Genomic DNA, 18,331 nt, shown 5'->3' on the forward strand with positions numbered 1-18,331 from the left:
GTAAATGAATGAGTGAATGGCAATCAGTATTTCAAACTCACCAGGTGCCAGGTGCTCTGCTAAGCACGCACATGCCCGATCTAATTAAATCCATACTTCAGTCTCTGTGACATAGGGCCCATCATGACACCCCCTGTACAGATGAGGAAAATGAGTCATTGAGACACTAGGTAACTTTCCCACAGCCATTCAACATGTAAATGTCAAAGCCTTGATTTGAGCCAGGTCTCTCATACTTCAAAATGAGCATTCTCTCTCTCTTTTTTTTTTCAATCCTCATGCAGGATATGTTCTTATTGACGAGAGAGAGAGAGAGAGAGAGAGAGAGAGAGAGAGAGAGAGAGAGAGAGAGAGAGAGAAACATTGATGTGTGAGAGAAACATCGATGGGTTGCTTCTTGTATGCAACCAGGGATCGAACCTGAAACCTGGCTATGAGCCCTGACCAGGAATCAAAACCCTGACCTTTCGGTACACAGGAGGATAATCCAACCAACTGAGCCACACCAGCCGGGGTCAAAATGAGCATTCTTAACCTCTTAACCTCTGGCTGCCCTAAGTCCTGATTGTGAAGGGACAATGCCCTCCCCCCATTCCTGGGACACATGCCATCCGTCCAGGGCAGGCACTCAGCAAGTTAGAAGAGCAGAAGGCAGCCTTTTATCATCAATTCAAAGAAGAGGGAAGAGGTAGAGATGGTCCCAATGAGGCGAGAAGTTCTGTGCAACGTGGCAACTCCTGCCCCTGAGCCCTGGGGAGGTTCCATGAGGACACACCTCTAGGGAAGAGGAGTAGGGGGTCCTTTTCCCTCTCCATCATCATGGATCCACAGCCCTCATATTAGTGAGGATGTAGAGATAGTGAATCCTCATTCACAGCTGTTGCAGCTGCTGTAAAAATAGTTTAGCATTTCCTCAGAAAGCTAATAATTACCAAACAATCTAACAATCCCACTCCTAGGCATCTACAAAACAAGTGTTGCAATAAGTACTTTTCCACAAATGTTCATAGCACCGCCGTTCACAATAACCCAAAGATGGACACAACCCAAATATCTAACAAATGATGAATGATAACAAAATGTAGTGTAATATCCAATGGAGGAATGTTCAGCCATAGAAAAAAATGCAGTACTGGTCACTGCTACAAGGTGGGCTATTGCATGAACCTTGCAAGCATGATGCTGAGTGTAAGAAGACAAGCATGAAAGGTCACACATTGCATGATCTCATTTATATAAAATATCCAAAATGGGTCGGTCCATAGAGACAAAAAGTAGAATGGTGGTTGCCAGAGGCTGGAGACATCGGGGATGGGGAGTGACTGGGGTTTTCCTTTGGGATGATGAAAATGTTTTGGAACTAAATACAGGTGGTGGGTGCCCACCATCATGAATGCACTAAATGTCACGGAATTATACATTTTAAAAGGCTAATTTTAGGTTATGAATTTCACCTCCATAAAAAAGAAAAATAGTGAGCTATCCCCAAAATTCAGCTCCTCAGTCACACGCAGCACATGTCAAGTGTTCAGTAGCCGCACCTGCCAGAGGCTACTACATTGGACAGAACAGATAGAGCGCATTTTAATCACCATAGAACGCTCCATTGGACGGCACTGGTTAGCCTTCCCTACAGTCTGCATCTGGCTGATGGTTTTTTCATGGTGTTGTTTAACCTGTTACTGTGTTCACAGTCTTTTGTGTAAACTAGTAGTTACACCTGGAAGCTTAATCAGATTCAGGTGCAATGATTTTGGTAAAATTATTTCATAGGCGTTGTGTCCTTCTCCCAGGGGGCACATCCAGCGTGGTTGTGTCTTTTTGTGTGTGTGAGAGATGCCAACAGCACCTTTCCCATCTCATTGGTCAAAGGAAGTCACATGGCCAAGCCCAACACCAATGGGCCAGAGAATGTGTTTGACTCAGAGGGCCTCTAAAGTCAGGTGATAAAGTCATGGATGTATAGTTCTATAACATGGAGGGGGTGGAGATTTGGAAACAATAATTCAACATACTACAGAGAACAGTATCTTTTATCAAATGCATTTTTGATAGGGAAGGTAAGTAACTTGCCCAAATTCACACCACTGACAAGTGATGGAGCCATGATTTGAGGCCCAGCAGGCTGCCTGCAGAGCCCTGGATGGAAACTGCTCCCCTCCAGGGAGATAATGGAGCTCACCCAATGGGGCTGTCCTGCTGTCCCAGTAAGATCAGGAATGTAAGGGGCTTAGGCTAGTCCTTGGCACAGGACCCATGCGTGCTGCTCAGGAATCAGCTGTTTATTAGAGAGAATCACTGATCTGCTGCCTCCTAGATGCCCCCCACTGGGGAGCAAGTACACAATAGGGCATGTGCCCTTGACCAGAATCGAACCCAGGACCCTTCAGTCTGCAGGCCAATGCTCTATCCAGTGAGCCAAACCAGATAGGGCTAAATCTAGTTCATTATTAACCTAAGTCTCACTACTGTCTCCCTGGACAGAGAATATTTTGTGAGAGAGTTGTTGGCAGAACCTCAATCCTACTAAAAAAAAAAAAAAAAAAAAAAAAAAAGCTTTTATTGATTTGAGAGAGAGGAAGGGAGATAGAGAAAGAGAGAGACAGAGGTGGGGACTTGGAGGGAGGCGGGGACTGGGAGTGCCCAGCATCGGGTGCTAAAGGCTATGGAACGCGTTGGGTATAATGTGGGTTACAAAGTAGCATTCAGATAACCAGAGTTGTTTTATTGCTTTTTAAAAAAATAAAGAAATATATGTACAGTTGTGTGTGCAAGTGTAGGAAATAATTTTGAACTATAGATCTCAACAAGTTCATGTACTTTTAAGTTGTGAAACATGATCTCTTTCCACATTTACTGGTGTTCATATACGGACTTTAGTACATTAGATGAGTTTTACAATAAAACTTTATTTCAAGAAACAACATATTTTTCACACAATATCATTTAAAACATTTAACATTAGAACTGTTATGTCAAATAGGGATTGGAGATTTTATTACCAGTGTAATTTTGAATATATCTGTTTTTTCCCGCTGTCATTTGATTGCTCTCTTTTTCCGTAAAATATGGGATTTTTACATATTTTGGTCAAAAAAGTCTTTTTCTTTTCTAATATTATTTAAAGTTTTATGCTTAATCTTTGTATTTGGGGGAGGGGATGGGAGAGTACCAGATGACTTTATTTGAAGGAATGGTACAAATGAAAACATAAGTGGATGATTTAGTACTAATCTTTGTGTGTTTTTATTCTTACATTTTTTCCATTTTGGAACAGCGGAGCGTTTCCGTTATTTGACGTATGTAGAAAAGGCTCTTTGTAAGCCCAAGGAGCCCAAAATAAAATGAAAAGCAGAACTCCTCTCCCATCCTTAGCTATTCTAACATTGAATGCACTATAATTTCTGGTGTGACCTTCCAGAATTTTCTGTTTATAAAAGCATGTCTGCATGAACATGATGGAAGCAGGAAGTACAAGAGAGCGGGCATTCTGTCCCTGGAGGTGAGGCCCTGACCTTGCCCCTTCCTATGTGACCTTGGGTGCGTGGTGCCCTCTGTGCCTCAGTTTCCTCCATGTAAAATGGTGATGAAAACCAGACCAAATGAGCCCTAGCTGGTTTAGCTCCGTGGATAGAGCATCAGTTTGTGGACTGAAGGGTCCTGGGTTTGATTCTGGTCAAGGGCACATCCTGAGTTGTGGGCTTGATCCCCAGTGTGTGTGTGTGTGTGTGTGTGTGTGTGTGTGTGTGTGTGTGTGTAGGGGGGCATGCAGGAGGCAGCCCATCAATAATTCTCTCTCATTATTGATGTTTCTATCTCTCTCTCCTTCTCTCTCTCTGAAATCAATAAAAAATATATTTAAAAAACCCAGACCAAATGAATCTTTATTTTTAAAGGAATATAAATAATGCCTGAAATATGTTGAAATACGAGCAGTGTAAACTTTTTGTTGTTTGTTTTACCTTCCATATATAAATACCTCACACTTTTCCTTTTTTAACATAATAGTTTGAAATATTTTTGTGTGAGAAGCCATAAAATCATCTCAGACTTTCTAATGGCAGAGTACTATTATAAGAATTACTTAGACAGCATTTTTATCTTATAATAGACTAGAGGCCCAGTGCATGAAATTTGTACATGGGGGCAGGGGCCTTCAGCCCAGCCTGCACCCTCTCCAATCCGGCCCCTCAGGGGATGTCTGACTGCTGGTTGGATTGGGCCTAAACTGGCAGTTGGACATCCCTCTCACAATCCAGGACTGCTGGCTCCTAACCACTTGCCTGCCTGCTGGCCTGATGCCCCTAACTGCCCTCCCCTGCTGGCCTGATCACCCCTAACTTCCCTTTCCTGCTGGCCTGATTGCCCCTAACTGCCCTTCCCTGCTGGCCTGATTGCCCCTAATTGCCCTTCCCTACCAGCCTAATCACCCCTAACTGCCCTCTACTGCCAGCCTGATCATCCCTAATTGCTCTCCCCTGCCGACCTGATAGCCCCTAACCGCCTCTGCCTCAGCCCCCACCACTATGGCTTTGTATGGAAGGTCATCCAGAAGATGTCTGGTCTAATTAGCATATTACCCTTTTATTAGTATAGATGCCAAAGGTATTTTAATGACATGGAAAATGTACACAATATTAAAGAAAACAAACTAGGGTAGAAAAATGTGCATGTACCATGCACCTGGTTTTTAAGAATGTGCACATGTGCTCACGTTGGTTCAGTTTTCCTGTAGGGCCCCTGAGTGTTATGGACTTGAAACCCAATGGTAGTGCCTAATATATCGGGCACTGCATGGTTTGGTTTTGTTTCAATGCTCAGATTATTTTAGTTTTATTTTTCTATTACTGTAACAGTCACATAATGTACAATCCACCCTTTCAACTTTTTAAAAAAGTTTACAACCCAATGTTTTTTTAAGTATATTTACAATGTTTTGCAATGGTCACTACCATCTAATTCCAGAAATTTTCCATCATTGTTGGAAGCTACCCATTGTCTTCACTATCAGAAAAGTATAAACAAGGAGCCTGGAACACTGGTGAACCTTGAGCTCTGGCAAGGGCCAAAGCTATGCACTGATTGTTTAGTTGAGACAATGGTGGCTCAAGCAATTTCCTGACAAAAGAGTCTCAACGTAAATCTTTACTAATACTTACTAACCTTTAAGATAGTCTGTCTGTTACCAGAATTGCCTGCCTGACTAAGGGCAATATGTGTATCCAAAATTGAATAAAAGGTTGGCAGGGCCTGGGCATCAGCAAAGTCCTTCCCTAGCATTGGACTCTCCTCCTGGCCCCCAACTTCCGAATTATTATTTCTTTTTTTTTTTTAAATATATTTTATTGATTTTTTACAGAGAGGAAGGGAGAGGGATAGAGAGTTAGAAACATCGATGGGAGAGAAAAATCTATCAGCTGCCTCCTGCACACCTCCTACTGGGGATGTGCCCGCAACCAAGGTACGTGCCCTTGACTGGAATTGAACCTGGGACCCTTGAGTCCACAGGCCGACGCTCTATCCACTGAGCCAAACCGGTTAGGGCACCAAATTATTATTTCTTGTCTCATCTCTTCATTTGCCTGTGGCCCTTATCCAGATCCCAACCCTAAGCCACACAGGAAGTGGCATCTCACACATCATTCCCAAAAGAAATCCCATGACTAAGAGCAGTCACTGCCAGTTCTCCCTTTCACAATCCTCTGGCAACCGTTCATCTTCTTTCTGTCTCTAAGGGTTTGTCTTTTCTGGATATAAACTGAGTAGAATCATACAATTTTCTCTTTTGTGTTATAAGAATAAAATATTTTGGTTTTACTTAATTGTTCTGGCCATGAGGCATTGTTATGTAACCCATTGAGGGCATAAAGTAGTAATGATGATCTTGTCAAAGATAGTTGTATCTTCCTTTCGTTGGTGTTCAACAAGCTCTTTTTACCAGAACATTCACTCTAAGGACATGAAGTTTCCCTTGATGACCGCCTCTCTCTTCCATTGGAAAATCCTGGAATCCAGCTCTTAGGTGGAGTTCTAGACACTTAGCTGTTCTTTGGCTCCTCTCCTCCAATTTGCACTACAGATGACCCTTGAATAATGTGGGATTTAAGGGTGCTGACCTTCCTGTAATTGAAAATTCACACACAACTTTTGACTCCCCCAAAACTTCAGTATCTAGGAGAGGTTGGTTCCAGGACTCCCCCAGTGGATACCAAAACCCATGCATGATCAAGTCCCTTATATAAAACTAGAGACCTGGTGCACAAAAATTTGTGTACTGTGGGGGGTCGGGAGGAGGTCCCTCAGCCTGGCCTGTGCCCTCTCACAGTCTGAGAGCCCTCAGGGGATGTCCTACAGATGGCTTAGGCCCACTCCCCACAGCCTAAGCTGCAGTCTGGCCTCCCTCTGCAGGAGGTGACCAGCTGATCGGGAAGGTGCTGTCCCCATCAGCTCGTCACTGCAGTGGCTGCATTGTAGCCACAGGAGCTTTGTTTGGAAGGACGTCCAGAAGGAGGTGCGGAAGGATGTTCAGCTGTCTGGTCTAATTAGCATATTATGCTTTTATTATTAGAGATGGCATAGAAAAATGCACAGTATTGTCCCACAACCCAGGCAGATTCCCAGCAGTGGATGGAAAACACTATTTTCAATCCACAGATCTTTGAATCTCCAGATGGGGATCCTAGGGATATGAGGAATGACTGTATTTATTGAAAAAAATCAATGCATAAGTGGACCCCCATAGTTTAACCCGCTTTGTTCAAGGGTCAACTGTTCTCTCTGTTTCTCCCCTCTATGCCCCCTCTCAGGCTTGTTTAGTCCGGGTTTACTGATATCCAGGGACCAAGTCAGCTTCTGTCTCATCGGGTGGCGAGTCTCTGACCATCAGCACTGGTCTCTGTGTCTCTGGTGCTGTGTTCACCACATTGGGCATTTCTCCCAGGGCCTCCCACACTGGTCCTGCTAATTACCTTCAGGCCAGGTGCAACTTCTATGGGTATAACTTCTTCAATCTTCTGTCCTTTAAAACTCATTGAGGTCCTGCCAACAACCTGTATTAATAGTGTCGTCTCTCCCAACATACACTATGTCCAAGTGATGGTAGTGGTACTTAGGTTAATAAAGACCCACATTTACCAAATGACTCAAGAGCATTTCTTGTGAGATCTCCAATGTCACATCTGCCTGTGCTCCTCACCGTATCTGTTCACTCCCAATTGTGTTTCTATGTTCCTCTGGGAAGAGGAAGCTGAACTGGGTGATGGAGAGAGTGCAGGTCCCCTGGTCCTGTGCACAATGTGGCCACTTTAGAGAAGTGTCCCCCAAGAAAAGTAACAGTCATCCCAGCATCCAGATGCAGAATATCTACCAAAGTCTAGTATCTAATTGGAAATTCTCCATTCACATTTGCAGGCAAGATTACCCTTGTGTTTGGGATACTTCTGTATTATCTGTGCTGAACAGTTTCCACTTACATTTCTCACTAAAAAAATGTGAAGTTCCTAGTTCAGAGCTGTTCTTACAGGTCATTCGTGGGGTCCTGGCATGGAGCCAGCAATGCAGCGCTGGCCTGGCATCGGTCAGATCTCATTCTTTCTATTTAGAGTGGTGTGAGTGCTTTCTGTTTCCTGCTGTTCCTGCTACTGCTGCAGGGCATTGGAAGTGGGAAGCCATCCGGCCTGGGCATCAGGGTGTTGCCTGTAAGGAACGGCCCTTGCATGTAGCAGAGACCAGCCTTCCAGCTTGAAGTCCACAGGTGGAGCCAAGGGCACTATTCCACCCAGTCAGACACTGGAGGAGGGGCCCTCTGACACTGAGGGGTCTGCCCCTCCTCCTCAGCCACATCCCACATACTTGACATTCTTTATGAAAACAGGAACTTCCACCAAATTTCTGCCTGTTCCCTGGAAGGAGTGCCCCAAGGCCAGATGGAAATAACACCCTCTGCACCCAGGAGGAAACTCAGCCTCTTTACACCTGCTGGTAAAGGGAAGCCTGTGACATTACAAAATGCAGCATTTTGTCTGTTTCACATTTCATATTCACGGCTCTCCCAGCACCACAGGGAGCTGTGGGAATGTCCTCTGGGGGTGGTTCCAGGGGTGCCTGAAATCAGGGCCCACGTGCCCTTTCCAGAGGGGCTGAGCCTGGGAGAGGTGACTCGCTAAGAAAATAGATATTACATCACTGTGTCTGTGACCTGCAGTGAGGCCTCATGCCAGGATCTTCCTGAGAAAATTGAGCCGAGAGAATTGAGCCAATGGGGTTTCCAGTAGACTCCTGCTCACCATGGGACCCTGAGCATCCTCTGCAGTGGGAACAACTGGGAACATGGTGGTGACCGAGGCCGCCCTGGTCCCCATCCCCATGGAGCTCTACTAATAGGTCCAGTAGAGACGCCAGACTCATCCCAGAAGGGGCAGCAGAGATGGGGGATGTAGAGGCAGCTTGTTGGGGACTGTTTATTTGGGCTTCGAGTTTTCTACTGCACAGGTGCCTGCCCTGGATGACAGAACGACACACGGGCACCACTGAAGATGAAGTAATGCTTATCTTTGATCCAAAGAACAGCAACAACATTACCCTGAGGGGAAGGGCTCAGGTTCGCTCCTGTGTGAAACGGGTATGAACAGGCATGAAGTGTGGAGGTTGACTTTGACTTTTTTTTCCCCCTGGAGCCTGGGCCAGGGTCAGGTTCCTGCATGTGGGCTGGGGTGGAGGGTTTGTCCTTTGTTCCGCCACCAAAGGTAGCAAAATCAGCTCACATGTGCAGTGGGAGTGTGCTGGGGCTCAAAGCTGTCAGTCTCACGAAAAAATCAGATCTTCCTCTTATACAGGGAGATGAAAGGCGCTACTTGTAAGTAGCCTATTTAACCCTTTGAGGAAGCGTAAGGATTTCAACCCAGGACTGACTGACCTGAAACCCTCATCGCTGTTGCTTCAGGGGCTCAAAGTGTCCATGGACTGGCCCTCAATGCCCATTTCACCAGCACAGCCTCCGAGACCCCCTGCCCTGCCCTGATCCCTCCATTTTTCCACCCAAGTCCTGACTCAGCTGCTACAAAGATCAGGATCCAAGCCCAGAAGGTCGGGCTGGGCTGAGAGAGTCCAACCCCAACTCTTCTCCAGGGAACCTGTTTCTCTCTGGGTCTGGATGGTATCTGGGCCAACCTTAGCACGCTTTTGGAAGAGACACCTAGAGGGTGCGGAGCCTACCTTAGATTCCAACAGGAAGCACCTGGGACTGAAGACGTGAGAGTTGAAACCTTTTCTTTCTTTCTTTATTTTTTTTTTGGGGGGGGGGGGCAGTTAAGTCCGGAAAGGAAACTGCAAGTCTGAGCCTTTCCATTCTCATGTTTACTAAGTATCTGTACATGACTCACTGGGAAAAATAGATGCTACATCATTTTGTCATTTATAGACAGTTCAAAAACAGATAGAATTACCCAGGAATGCTTAATATTCTATTTTCAATAAACTATTTTAATTTTTAAAGTGTCTGTTTTGACAAACTCATTGGTTTTACAGCATGAAAGAGTGTCATGACTCACAGTTTGGGGAATATTACTTTACCCTGCAGGTCGAACTGGGGGGAGCGGGGGTGGTCGGTGGGAGAGCAGGGAGAGGAGTGTGCTGCTCACCCCTTGGGAGAGCACAGACATTTAGACTCTGGTATTTCTGCTTTCAGATGCCTCCTCCTGGGTCTCCTGCCTCCAGTCCACTCCCTCACAGGAGACAGACACTGGGGTCTTCCACAGACTCAGATCTCACCACTTTCATCCCCTGTTTAGACTCAGCTGTGGCTCCCAATGCACTCGGATTAAGTCCAGAATCCTCATCAAGGCCACAGGGTGACTGACCCTGCGCTGCCCTCTGCTCTCCCAGGGCAGAATCCCACTGAAATAGTCACAGTTCTTGCTCACTCTTAAAATCACAGCTCAGATGTCCCTCCTCCAGGAAGCCACCCTTGATGCCCTTGGTCCCCCTTCCCAGCCCTTCAGACTCTGGGTCATTATTGTTTGGGGTGGTCTGTGTCCACCAATGGACCTAAGAACCAGAAGGACAGGGCCTGGGACTAAGTCACCTCTGGGTCCTCAGCATCAACTAGCAAAGGGCTGATGACACAGCAGGTGCTCAGGGAATATTGAATGAATAAATTAATAAGTGAATGGATGAAGGAGTGGATGACTGAATGAAAGCACTGTGTCCAGGGTGTATCTAACTCAACATGTCTGTCCTGACATACCGACTTTCTGGGAACTGGTGCCTGAAGTTCAAACCTCTCCTCCTCCAGGCAGCCTCCCTGTCCCCCCTGTAATGCTTTTGTTCAGCTGAAGCCTGGATCTCATAGACTGGGGAGGCCTAAGAGCCTCTCTGTGCAGAATAGCCTCTCTCCCAGCCTCATCTCCTCTGCTTCTCCATCCTACACACATAGGACCCAACCCTGCCTGGTTAAGCCTGTTGGACCAGCACACAGATCCTTACTGATATTACTGATTTGGCCGCATCTATTAGCAGAAATATAGTGCATCATCACGCAGCTTACACAGTTTCAAAAGGAAGATAGGCAATAAAGTGCACCGTCATCCTCCCTCAGGGGAGCGGCTCCCTCCCTCCTGATCCCCTGTGGCTCTCTCAGGGGACACACTCTACCCTCCCCCACGGAGCAAGCATATTCAGCACAAGGAAGATGGATTCGTGTGGAGGAGACAGTGGGAACCTCTCACTGGTCCTGTTGCCATCACTCTTACAGGGTCAAGATCTACGGGAGAGTGTTTGGACTTTTTCTTCCAGAATGTCCGTGATACCAATAAGTATGACAATGCCATGTGTTACATCAATCACTTCTAAGTCATCAGTTGCTTACCAAGTGTCCTCACAACTTCTCCCATTCTCTCATTCAGAGTTTCCTCTCCTCTTCCTGCCTCTCCCCTCCTCTCTCTCCCTCTCCATGAACCAAGTAAAAACAGTGACCTTTGCAGGGCAGCCTCAGCATGAATCTCAGAGCCTGCAACTGTGCTTGAGATGTACAAGCTGCGTGTCCTTGAATAAATGACAACTAAAAAAACAAAACAGAAGTAGACTTAGCAGCCTTCTGGCATTTGAGTTCTGTCTTCTCATTTTGCCCACTGATTCAAATTAGAATTTCCAAACCTATAGTCACTGACTATCAGCTTCCACTCTGCCCAAGCAGGCAGGAGTCAGAATCACACTATACAGTGAAGATACTCAGGGAAAGCAGCATTCCAGGAACAGAAACAATGAATTGGTGGTGTGGACAGTTTCTTCTGCTCTCTGGACACAGGCTCCCCATCCAAATGTGTCTTCCACCGGAATAACACCCACTGTGGTCAGGTGAGCAGTGACTACCCCCTGGTCCTTGGGTTGGGAGTGTGAGGTAGGACAGGTTGTTGATGAGCTCGTTCTGGAGAGTTTGAAATTTGCAAAAGAACTTGGGGAAAGTAGAGGACTTGTGGGGTTGGGTGGAGAAGGCATGTTTTGCTATTTCCAGTTGGGAAAGTGGGGATGGCTCCAAGGTGTATCCGATGCCCTCCTTTCTGCTCAAGTGGCTTTATTCCTGGGGGGTGAGAGGGCATTAAGGCTTTATGGAAGTACTTTTTGCCATTTTGTTCATTGTTTTCTGGTTGCTTTGTAGTTCCTCTCTCTTTCTTCTTCTCTTGCCTCGTTTCCTCTAGTATAATCAGTGTTTAGCGTTTTATTTAGATTTCATTTTCATTATCTTTTGTGTATCTACCACAGGTTTTTGTTTTGTGGTTATCATGAGGCTCACACATATCAGCTTATCTGTATACCCGTCTATTTTAAAAAGTGTATTTTTATTGCTTTCAGAGAGGAAGGGTGAAGGAGATAGAAATAGAAACATCAATGATGAGAGAGAGTCATTGATCAGCTGCCTCCTGCTTGCCTCCTACTGAGTTTTGAGCCCGCAACCCAGGCACCTTCCCTGACTGGGGATGAACCCGTGATCTCCTGGTTCATAGGTCAATGCTCAAACACTGAGCCACAACTGCCGGGTTATACCTGTCTATTTTAGGTAGATAGCAATTAAGTTTAAGCACATTCTAAAGCCACTTTTTACTCCCCCCGCCCCGCATGCTCTATGTTTTTGATGTTTCATATTCTTGTGTGCATTTCTTAACTATAGTGTCCATGGGAAGAGGTGAGTTTAGGACCTTTCTATGTCACCATCTTAAGCCATTCTCCTCGAAGTGATTTTTGAAATGGGAATTCAAATCAGAACTCTTAGTACTTACAACTTTACTATAATGATGATAATTCTTAAAACAGAACAAACGTGTTGATAAGGGCGTGGGAAATTGTAAACCTCGTACTTGGCCAGTGTGAATGTAAAATGGTACAAGCACAGTGGGAAACTGTTTTTTTCCTCCCAAAGTTAAACATAAAATTAGCATGGGAATGAGCAATTCTACTTTTGGGAACAGAACCAAAGTAAATTAAACGGTTGTTCAAAAATGACTTGTTCACAAATGTTCATAGAAGCATTTATCACAAGAGTCAAAAGATGGAAACATCACAAATGTCCATCAATCAGTAAATGGTGAAAATAAAGGTGGTATGTACATATAATAAAATGTTATTTCTCATGAGAAATGAAGGACTGATCCACGCTACAACATGGATGAATCTCGGGAACTTTGAGGTAAGTGAAAGAAGCCAGAGACACAGCATATATTGTACCTTTCCATCCATATGAAATATCCAAAATAAGTAAAGACATCAAGACTGAAAGCAGATTAATGGTTTCTAGGGACTGGGAGGAGGGTGGAAAGGGGGATGATGGCTCAATGGGTGTGGGGGGGTGTAGGGGTGTTGAAGATACTCTGGTGATGGTTACACAGCATCTTGAATGCACTGAATGCCACTGAACTTACATTGGTTAAACGGTAAACTGTGTTATGTGAATTTTACCACACATATGAAAATGAAGAGAAAGAACATTTGAATGGGTGCCTGTGTCCAGAGAGCAGAAGGAGCTGTCCACAGCATTATTTCTGTTGCTGGAATGTTACTTTCCACGAGTATCTTCACTTTAGAGTGTGATTCTGATTCCAGCCTGCTTGTGCAGAGCGGAGGCTGAGCAGGTTAAACTGAATCTACAATAATTTTTTTTAAATTCTATCTCTGACCGTTTTACAAAGCCCGGTGGCATGGCCTCAATGCTGGGCCACAGGTCAAGGGAGCAGCAATGCCACCAGCCCTCTGTACCAAGGTGTTGCCAAGGGGATTCTCCAGCCACTTGACCTTGCCCCTTTTAATGCCAGTTACTCGGATTCTGGACTCTTTCGGATTTACACTATCTCCCAGGCGGCAGCTGCTGGAGATGTTATCAAATGTGCTTACAACCAAGCGAAAACAATTGCTCAAGGAAACCTTTCCAATACCAATATCCAAGCTGCCAAGGACAAGCTGACAGCTGGGGACCTAATGTCAGAGGAGCCGCCTGAGGGTTTCCTGGTTGAAGTCTGGCCTGGGCTCTCCTTGCTGGTTCATACATGTAACCAACCGCAGCCCCTCTGATTTCCCAGGCAGCTGATGCTGATGCCGCAAATGCTGGGAAGAAGTTAGTTTCTGGCCAGAAGGCAAGGGCAAGGGCAGCGGTGGAAACGTGGGGCATGCACCTTTTGTTGGTGATCTGTAATACTGAAACTCGTCCCAAGAAAGAGCTGGACGCTTTCTCAACCCAGAGCAGCGAACACGTGGAACTCACAAGTCTATAATGTACCATTTATCTTTCTTTTCAATGAGAAATATCTTAAAAAGTATTAAGGCACTGCACCAGTTCATTTTGCTCAGTTAGATAAGGCATCAGCCTGCGGACTGAAGGGTCCTGGATTCAATTCCAGTCAAGGGCATATGCCTGGGTTGTAGGCTCAATCCCCAGTAGTGTGCATGCAGGAGGCAGCCGATCAATGATTCTCTCTCATCATTGATATTTCTATCTCTCTCTCCCTTTCTCTTTCTCTCTGAAATCCATATATATATATATATATATATATATATATATATATATATATATATATGGCTAATATGCAAAGTGTCTCCTTGCGACGCGGAACATGGCAGGCATCAGTGATGTGGCACTGGCAGCAGGCAGCAGTGGAGGTGCTGCCAGTGGCGGCAGGAGTGGGTGGGAGGAGGGGGGGCGCCGCCTGGCTCCTGTGTGCTGAGGGAGCGAGGGAAGGAGGAGGCGGAGAGGCTGGAAGGCAGAAAATCTGATTTGCCCTGATCGCTGGCCAGGCCTAGGGACTCTACCTGTGCATGAATTTCATACACCGGGACTCTAGTAAAAATATATATTTTTAAAAACAACAAGATATAAATGCAGGTGATTGTCTCCAGCTGACCTAAAGTCCATAAACATTCTAAGTGTTAAAAAGACAGAGAGTGAGAGTAGGGAGACAGACAAGGACCATCGTGCATGATCCCTGGAGCACATGGATGAGGAGGGGCACAGACACTGAAGTGGAGGAACAGAAAGTGGGGGAAGGCGGGGAGGCCTGCAGCTGTGGGACACATGGGCTGAGCCATCGGAGACACTTTGGGTTGTAACAGGAGCCATAAAAAGTTGAAGGCAATGAGGACCATGCAAGGTGTACAGGGAACATGGACACAATAGGAAGGGGGTCTCTGAGGGAGCTGTTGGTGGGAGTGCACAGGACTGTGTGCTAAGGCTTCTCTGATGCCTTCAGAAGGGCCCCCGCAGGGTGCAAACCCCAGACTCGCACCCCAGAGCCTCAATGCTGTTGAGTTCCTGGCTGACAGTGTTCACAAATCTCAGGAGCAGCTGTTTTCTCATCAACACAGCCTCCCAGACCCCTGCCCTGCCCTGATCTCCCTCCCTCTCCTTGCCTTTTAGTGACTCAGCTATGTGATCAGGAGTGTGGGCTGGGCTGCATCTATTCAGACACAACCCCAACCGTTCCCTAGAGAATGTTTCCTTTCTCATCCTGCAGGCACCCCAGATTTGGGCAGCGGCCATTGGCCTGGGTCCCAGGCTGCCTGGAGCTGTCCCAGGAAATGAGTGGGTTCAGTCTGAAATGGGTGCACTTATTGTCTGTCTCCCCACTCTCACTCTCTGTCTATCTGGGCCTGGGCTCCAGGTGGAAGGAGTCTGGGAGAGCGAGTGCTGCAAGTTCCCTTGGGCAGAGACCAGGGAGGCAGGAACTTTCCAAACTCGGGAAGAAGGTGTAGATGGCACGTCAGCCTACAGGAGTGGCAGGTCACGCTTCCCAGGCCCGAAAGAGAACCTTGTCCTTGCTGGAATGGGGCTAGGGTGTCCCTGAGGATGAATTCCTGCAGGAGCTGGGGCAGGGGCTCCCAGTCCTCAATGCATGGGGTGACCTGAGCTCACAGAACTCAGTGTCCCTCAGGGGAGCCATTCATTCTCACTTGCTGTGTTCACATCCTGACCCCAGTGTTACTCTTTCTTTTAGGGGAACTCCCACATCCATCCATCTTCCTCTGAACATGATGCTAAGGTCAAAGCCTTGGAGAATCTACTGAAGGTGGTGGAATTTCTCTCACAGAACTTTATGGACCAGTAATACTGATAATGACATAGAGCACACCACCAAACTAAGATTTCTATCCCCTCCCCTCCCTCTTGCCCTTTGGCCTCTCATTGTGGCTTTTGAATAGCCTACCCACCCCTGCCTCACCTGGTCAGAAACAAAGCCTGGGCCATATAAGGTGCCAAGTGGACCCCTGCTCCTCTATAAATGACACCAATGAAGACACAGAGAAGGAGACCAGCAAGAGGACTCTGGGGCAGTGAGAAGCAGGGATCTTCCAGGGCCTTTCCCCTGGTTCTGTTTCATGAGCCACCACAGCTTCCTCCCTACATTTTTCCTCCTTTCCCCAACCTTGTTCACCCTGGAATGTCCAAGTGTAAAAACTCACACTTTCACCTGAATAAGCTGAGCTGCAGTTTAGTGAGCAGCTTCTGGTCAGGGCTCTGAGGTCAGGGAGCTGAGAGCACCCTCCCACCCACAAACCCCAAGGATGTAAGAGGTTAGCAATGTGCGAAAGACAGTGGGGAAAGTAGAAGAGTCATAGGATGTGATGGAAAAACTGGTGGATTCATCCTGGAAGAGTGGGGGTGGCTCTGAGGCGTGTACTGCTTGCTGAGGAGGCCCTGGTGCTGGGCACGAGTAGGAGGAATTTGGGGAAAGTATCATGGGGGGGTGGGGAGGTCCTTCTTCTCCTGGCTCTCAGAGGATTCCATGGTGCCAGAGATGATGTCTGGATCCTCCTGACCCAAGGGCCCAGCGTGTCTCTGCAGGCCTGGCCAGGAGGCAGGAGCCTGGATGACATCACCCGCCTGTATCAGAGATAAAAGCACCTGCGGGAACTGCAGACCTTCTTCTGATTCCGCTGCAGCCAACCCAGAGCCATGACTCCCCGAAGCTACATCCTGGGTAAGGAGGACCCCACCCCAATTCCCTCGGAGCCCAGCTGCAGTCTCAGCCACCACCCCATCCCTACCTCAACCTACTTCTCCTCCTTAGCGCCAGGCCTTACCCGATCCATCTCCCCAATATCATGTCCATCCACATCTCGGATTCGGTTCTGAAACTCAGGCCCAATGCCACCCATACCCCACTTTTTCACTCCAACCCCAGTCTTCTAGACTTTCATTGGGTCATCTCCATAGCAACCCCAGTCAGCTCAGCCCCCTGAGTGAAACTGAGCCTCCTGTTCTCAACTCCTGCCCATCGAACACCCACAACCCCTTGAATCCTAAACCTATTTCTCCCAAGAACCCTGCCAGCACCCCTCACATTCCACGGTTCATAATCCCAAGACGCCTCAACATAGGTGACCAGAACCCACCTGGGATCCTCCTATTCTTTCCCTGAGCCTCAGTCAGAACAGAGACCCCCACCCCCAAGACCTTCCCCTGCCCCAGGCAGGGCTCCCTGAGGTGGACCCAAGGCTGCCCCTTCAGTCGCACCTCATCCAGCTCCTCCCCCACAGCTGTCTTGGCCTCTCTCTGCATCATCAGCCTCCTCTGTTCACAAGGAGCCCCAGGTGAGTGCAAGAGAAAGAGGGACAATCGGGTAGCGGGTGGCTTCCAGAGGGCCCCCGCATGGGCCCTTCCTGCCCTGCCATCTGGGCCACACCAGCTCTGTCTCCTCCAGTGTCCCCCACGGGTGCTCACCTGATGCTGTGCCACTCACACTCCAGATGTGGGGACAAGCTCTACGACCCCCAGCAGCACTGTTGCTATGACGATGCTGTGGTGCCCTTGAGCAGGACCCGGAAGTGTGGGAACTGCACCTTCAGGGTCTGCTTTGAGCAGTGCTGTCCCTGGTCATTCAGACCCCAGGAGACCTTCGTGGTAAAAGTGAGAGGCCAGGGCTGTTCCTTGGGCCCATCCTTGGACGACAGGGTTTGTTCCAGGTAAGGTCCTGTCCCCTTCACAGGTATGGGGCTTGTTGGGGACTGGGGAGGGTGTGGAAACCCGGACTGTGCATGACACAACCTCCCTGCCCTGTTCTGGCTGTCCCCTACCCCTGTCCACCTGCTCTAGTCAATCTCTCCCTTTTTCTCCTTTCGGTTTTATTTCCCTCTCATTCTCCTTGCTGTCCTTCTGTGTCTCTCTTTTCCACTCCCCTGTCCATAACCATCTGTCCCTGCATTTCTGGCCTTCTCTCTCCGCAGTGTAGCTTACCGAGGACGGGTGACCAGATGACTGCGGACTCTGCTTCCTCAGGGAGCCTGGAGACGGACCCCTGGTGCTGACGGAGCCGGGACTGCAGGGGATATCTGGGGACAGGAGGTGCTCAGAGTCTATGTGCCCGTCCTGTGCTTGCTCCTCTCGCACTCTAACTCTGTCCTAAGTGGTGACGGTCCCTTTCTATGATTCTGGACAATCGTGAGAGATTGTTTTGCTGATGGAGGTCCCGAGGTCCCCAACCCCCACAGCTAATATCATGAGGCAGAACCCCATTACCTTCGGCTCTTTTCCACCTGGTGCCAAACACACGGCACTTAATAAACTTTGCAATTTTACCTGTTCTGTCCCGGCTCATGAACGGTTGGGAAGGGTCCTAAGTGGTGGACATGGGTCCTTTCTCTGGCTCCCAGGGGTCACAAGGAATGTCCACGTTTCCCATGTAAGAACAACTGTCAGGTGTTCCCCAGGATCTGCGGGTTTCACGGAATAACAGTTGCATCCGGGTCACCGGGATCCAGTTCTTGTTTCCATCCCACCAGGGGGTAGGACAGGGAGGGGGACGCGGCCCGAGGGAGGGAGGGGCTTTGGCGCTGCATCTGTCCCCCACCACCT

General features: G+C 47.7%; 1 protein-coding gene across 1 annotated transcript; it reads left to right on the forward strand.

Moving 5' to 3' along the window:
• Positions 1-16,423: 16,423 nt before the first annotated feature.
• Positions 16,424-17,807, forward strand: LOC308235674 (insulin growth factor-like family member 1). The gene is made up of 4 exons (XM_080644711.1): positions 16,424-16,457; positions 17,017-17,070; positions 17,181-17,442; positions 17,704-17,807. Exons 1-4 carry the CDS (start codon positions 16,433-16,435, stop codon positions 17,732-17,734), a joined length of 372 nt encoding a protein of 123 aa, XP_080500837.1. The 5' UTR covers positions 16,424-16,432; the 3' UTR covers positions 17,735-17,807.
• The last annotated feature ends 524 nt before the right edge of the window (positions 17,808-18,331 follow it).

This window comes from Plecotus auritus (genome assembly GCF_963455305.1).
Source record: "Plecotus auritus genome assembly, chromosome: 10".
Taxonomy (NCBI): Eukaryota; Metazoa; Chordata; class Mammalia; order Chiroptera; family Vespertilionidae; genus Plecotus; species Plecotus auritus.

Bases quoted from the DNA above. Each gene is read 5' to 3' on its own strand.
- LOC308235674 (XM_080644711.1), top strand. From the start codon at position 16,433: ATGACTCCCCGAAGCTACATCCTGG. The intron at 16,458-17,016 runs GTAAGGAGGACC...CCTCCCCCACAG, and splicing joins TCCCCGAAGCTACATCCTGG to CTGTCTTGGCCTCTCTCTGC. The intron at 17,071-17,180 runs GTGAGTGCAAGA...TGTCTCCTCCAG, and splicing joins CTGTTCACAAGGAGCCCCAG to TGTCCCCCACGGGTGCTCAC.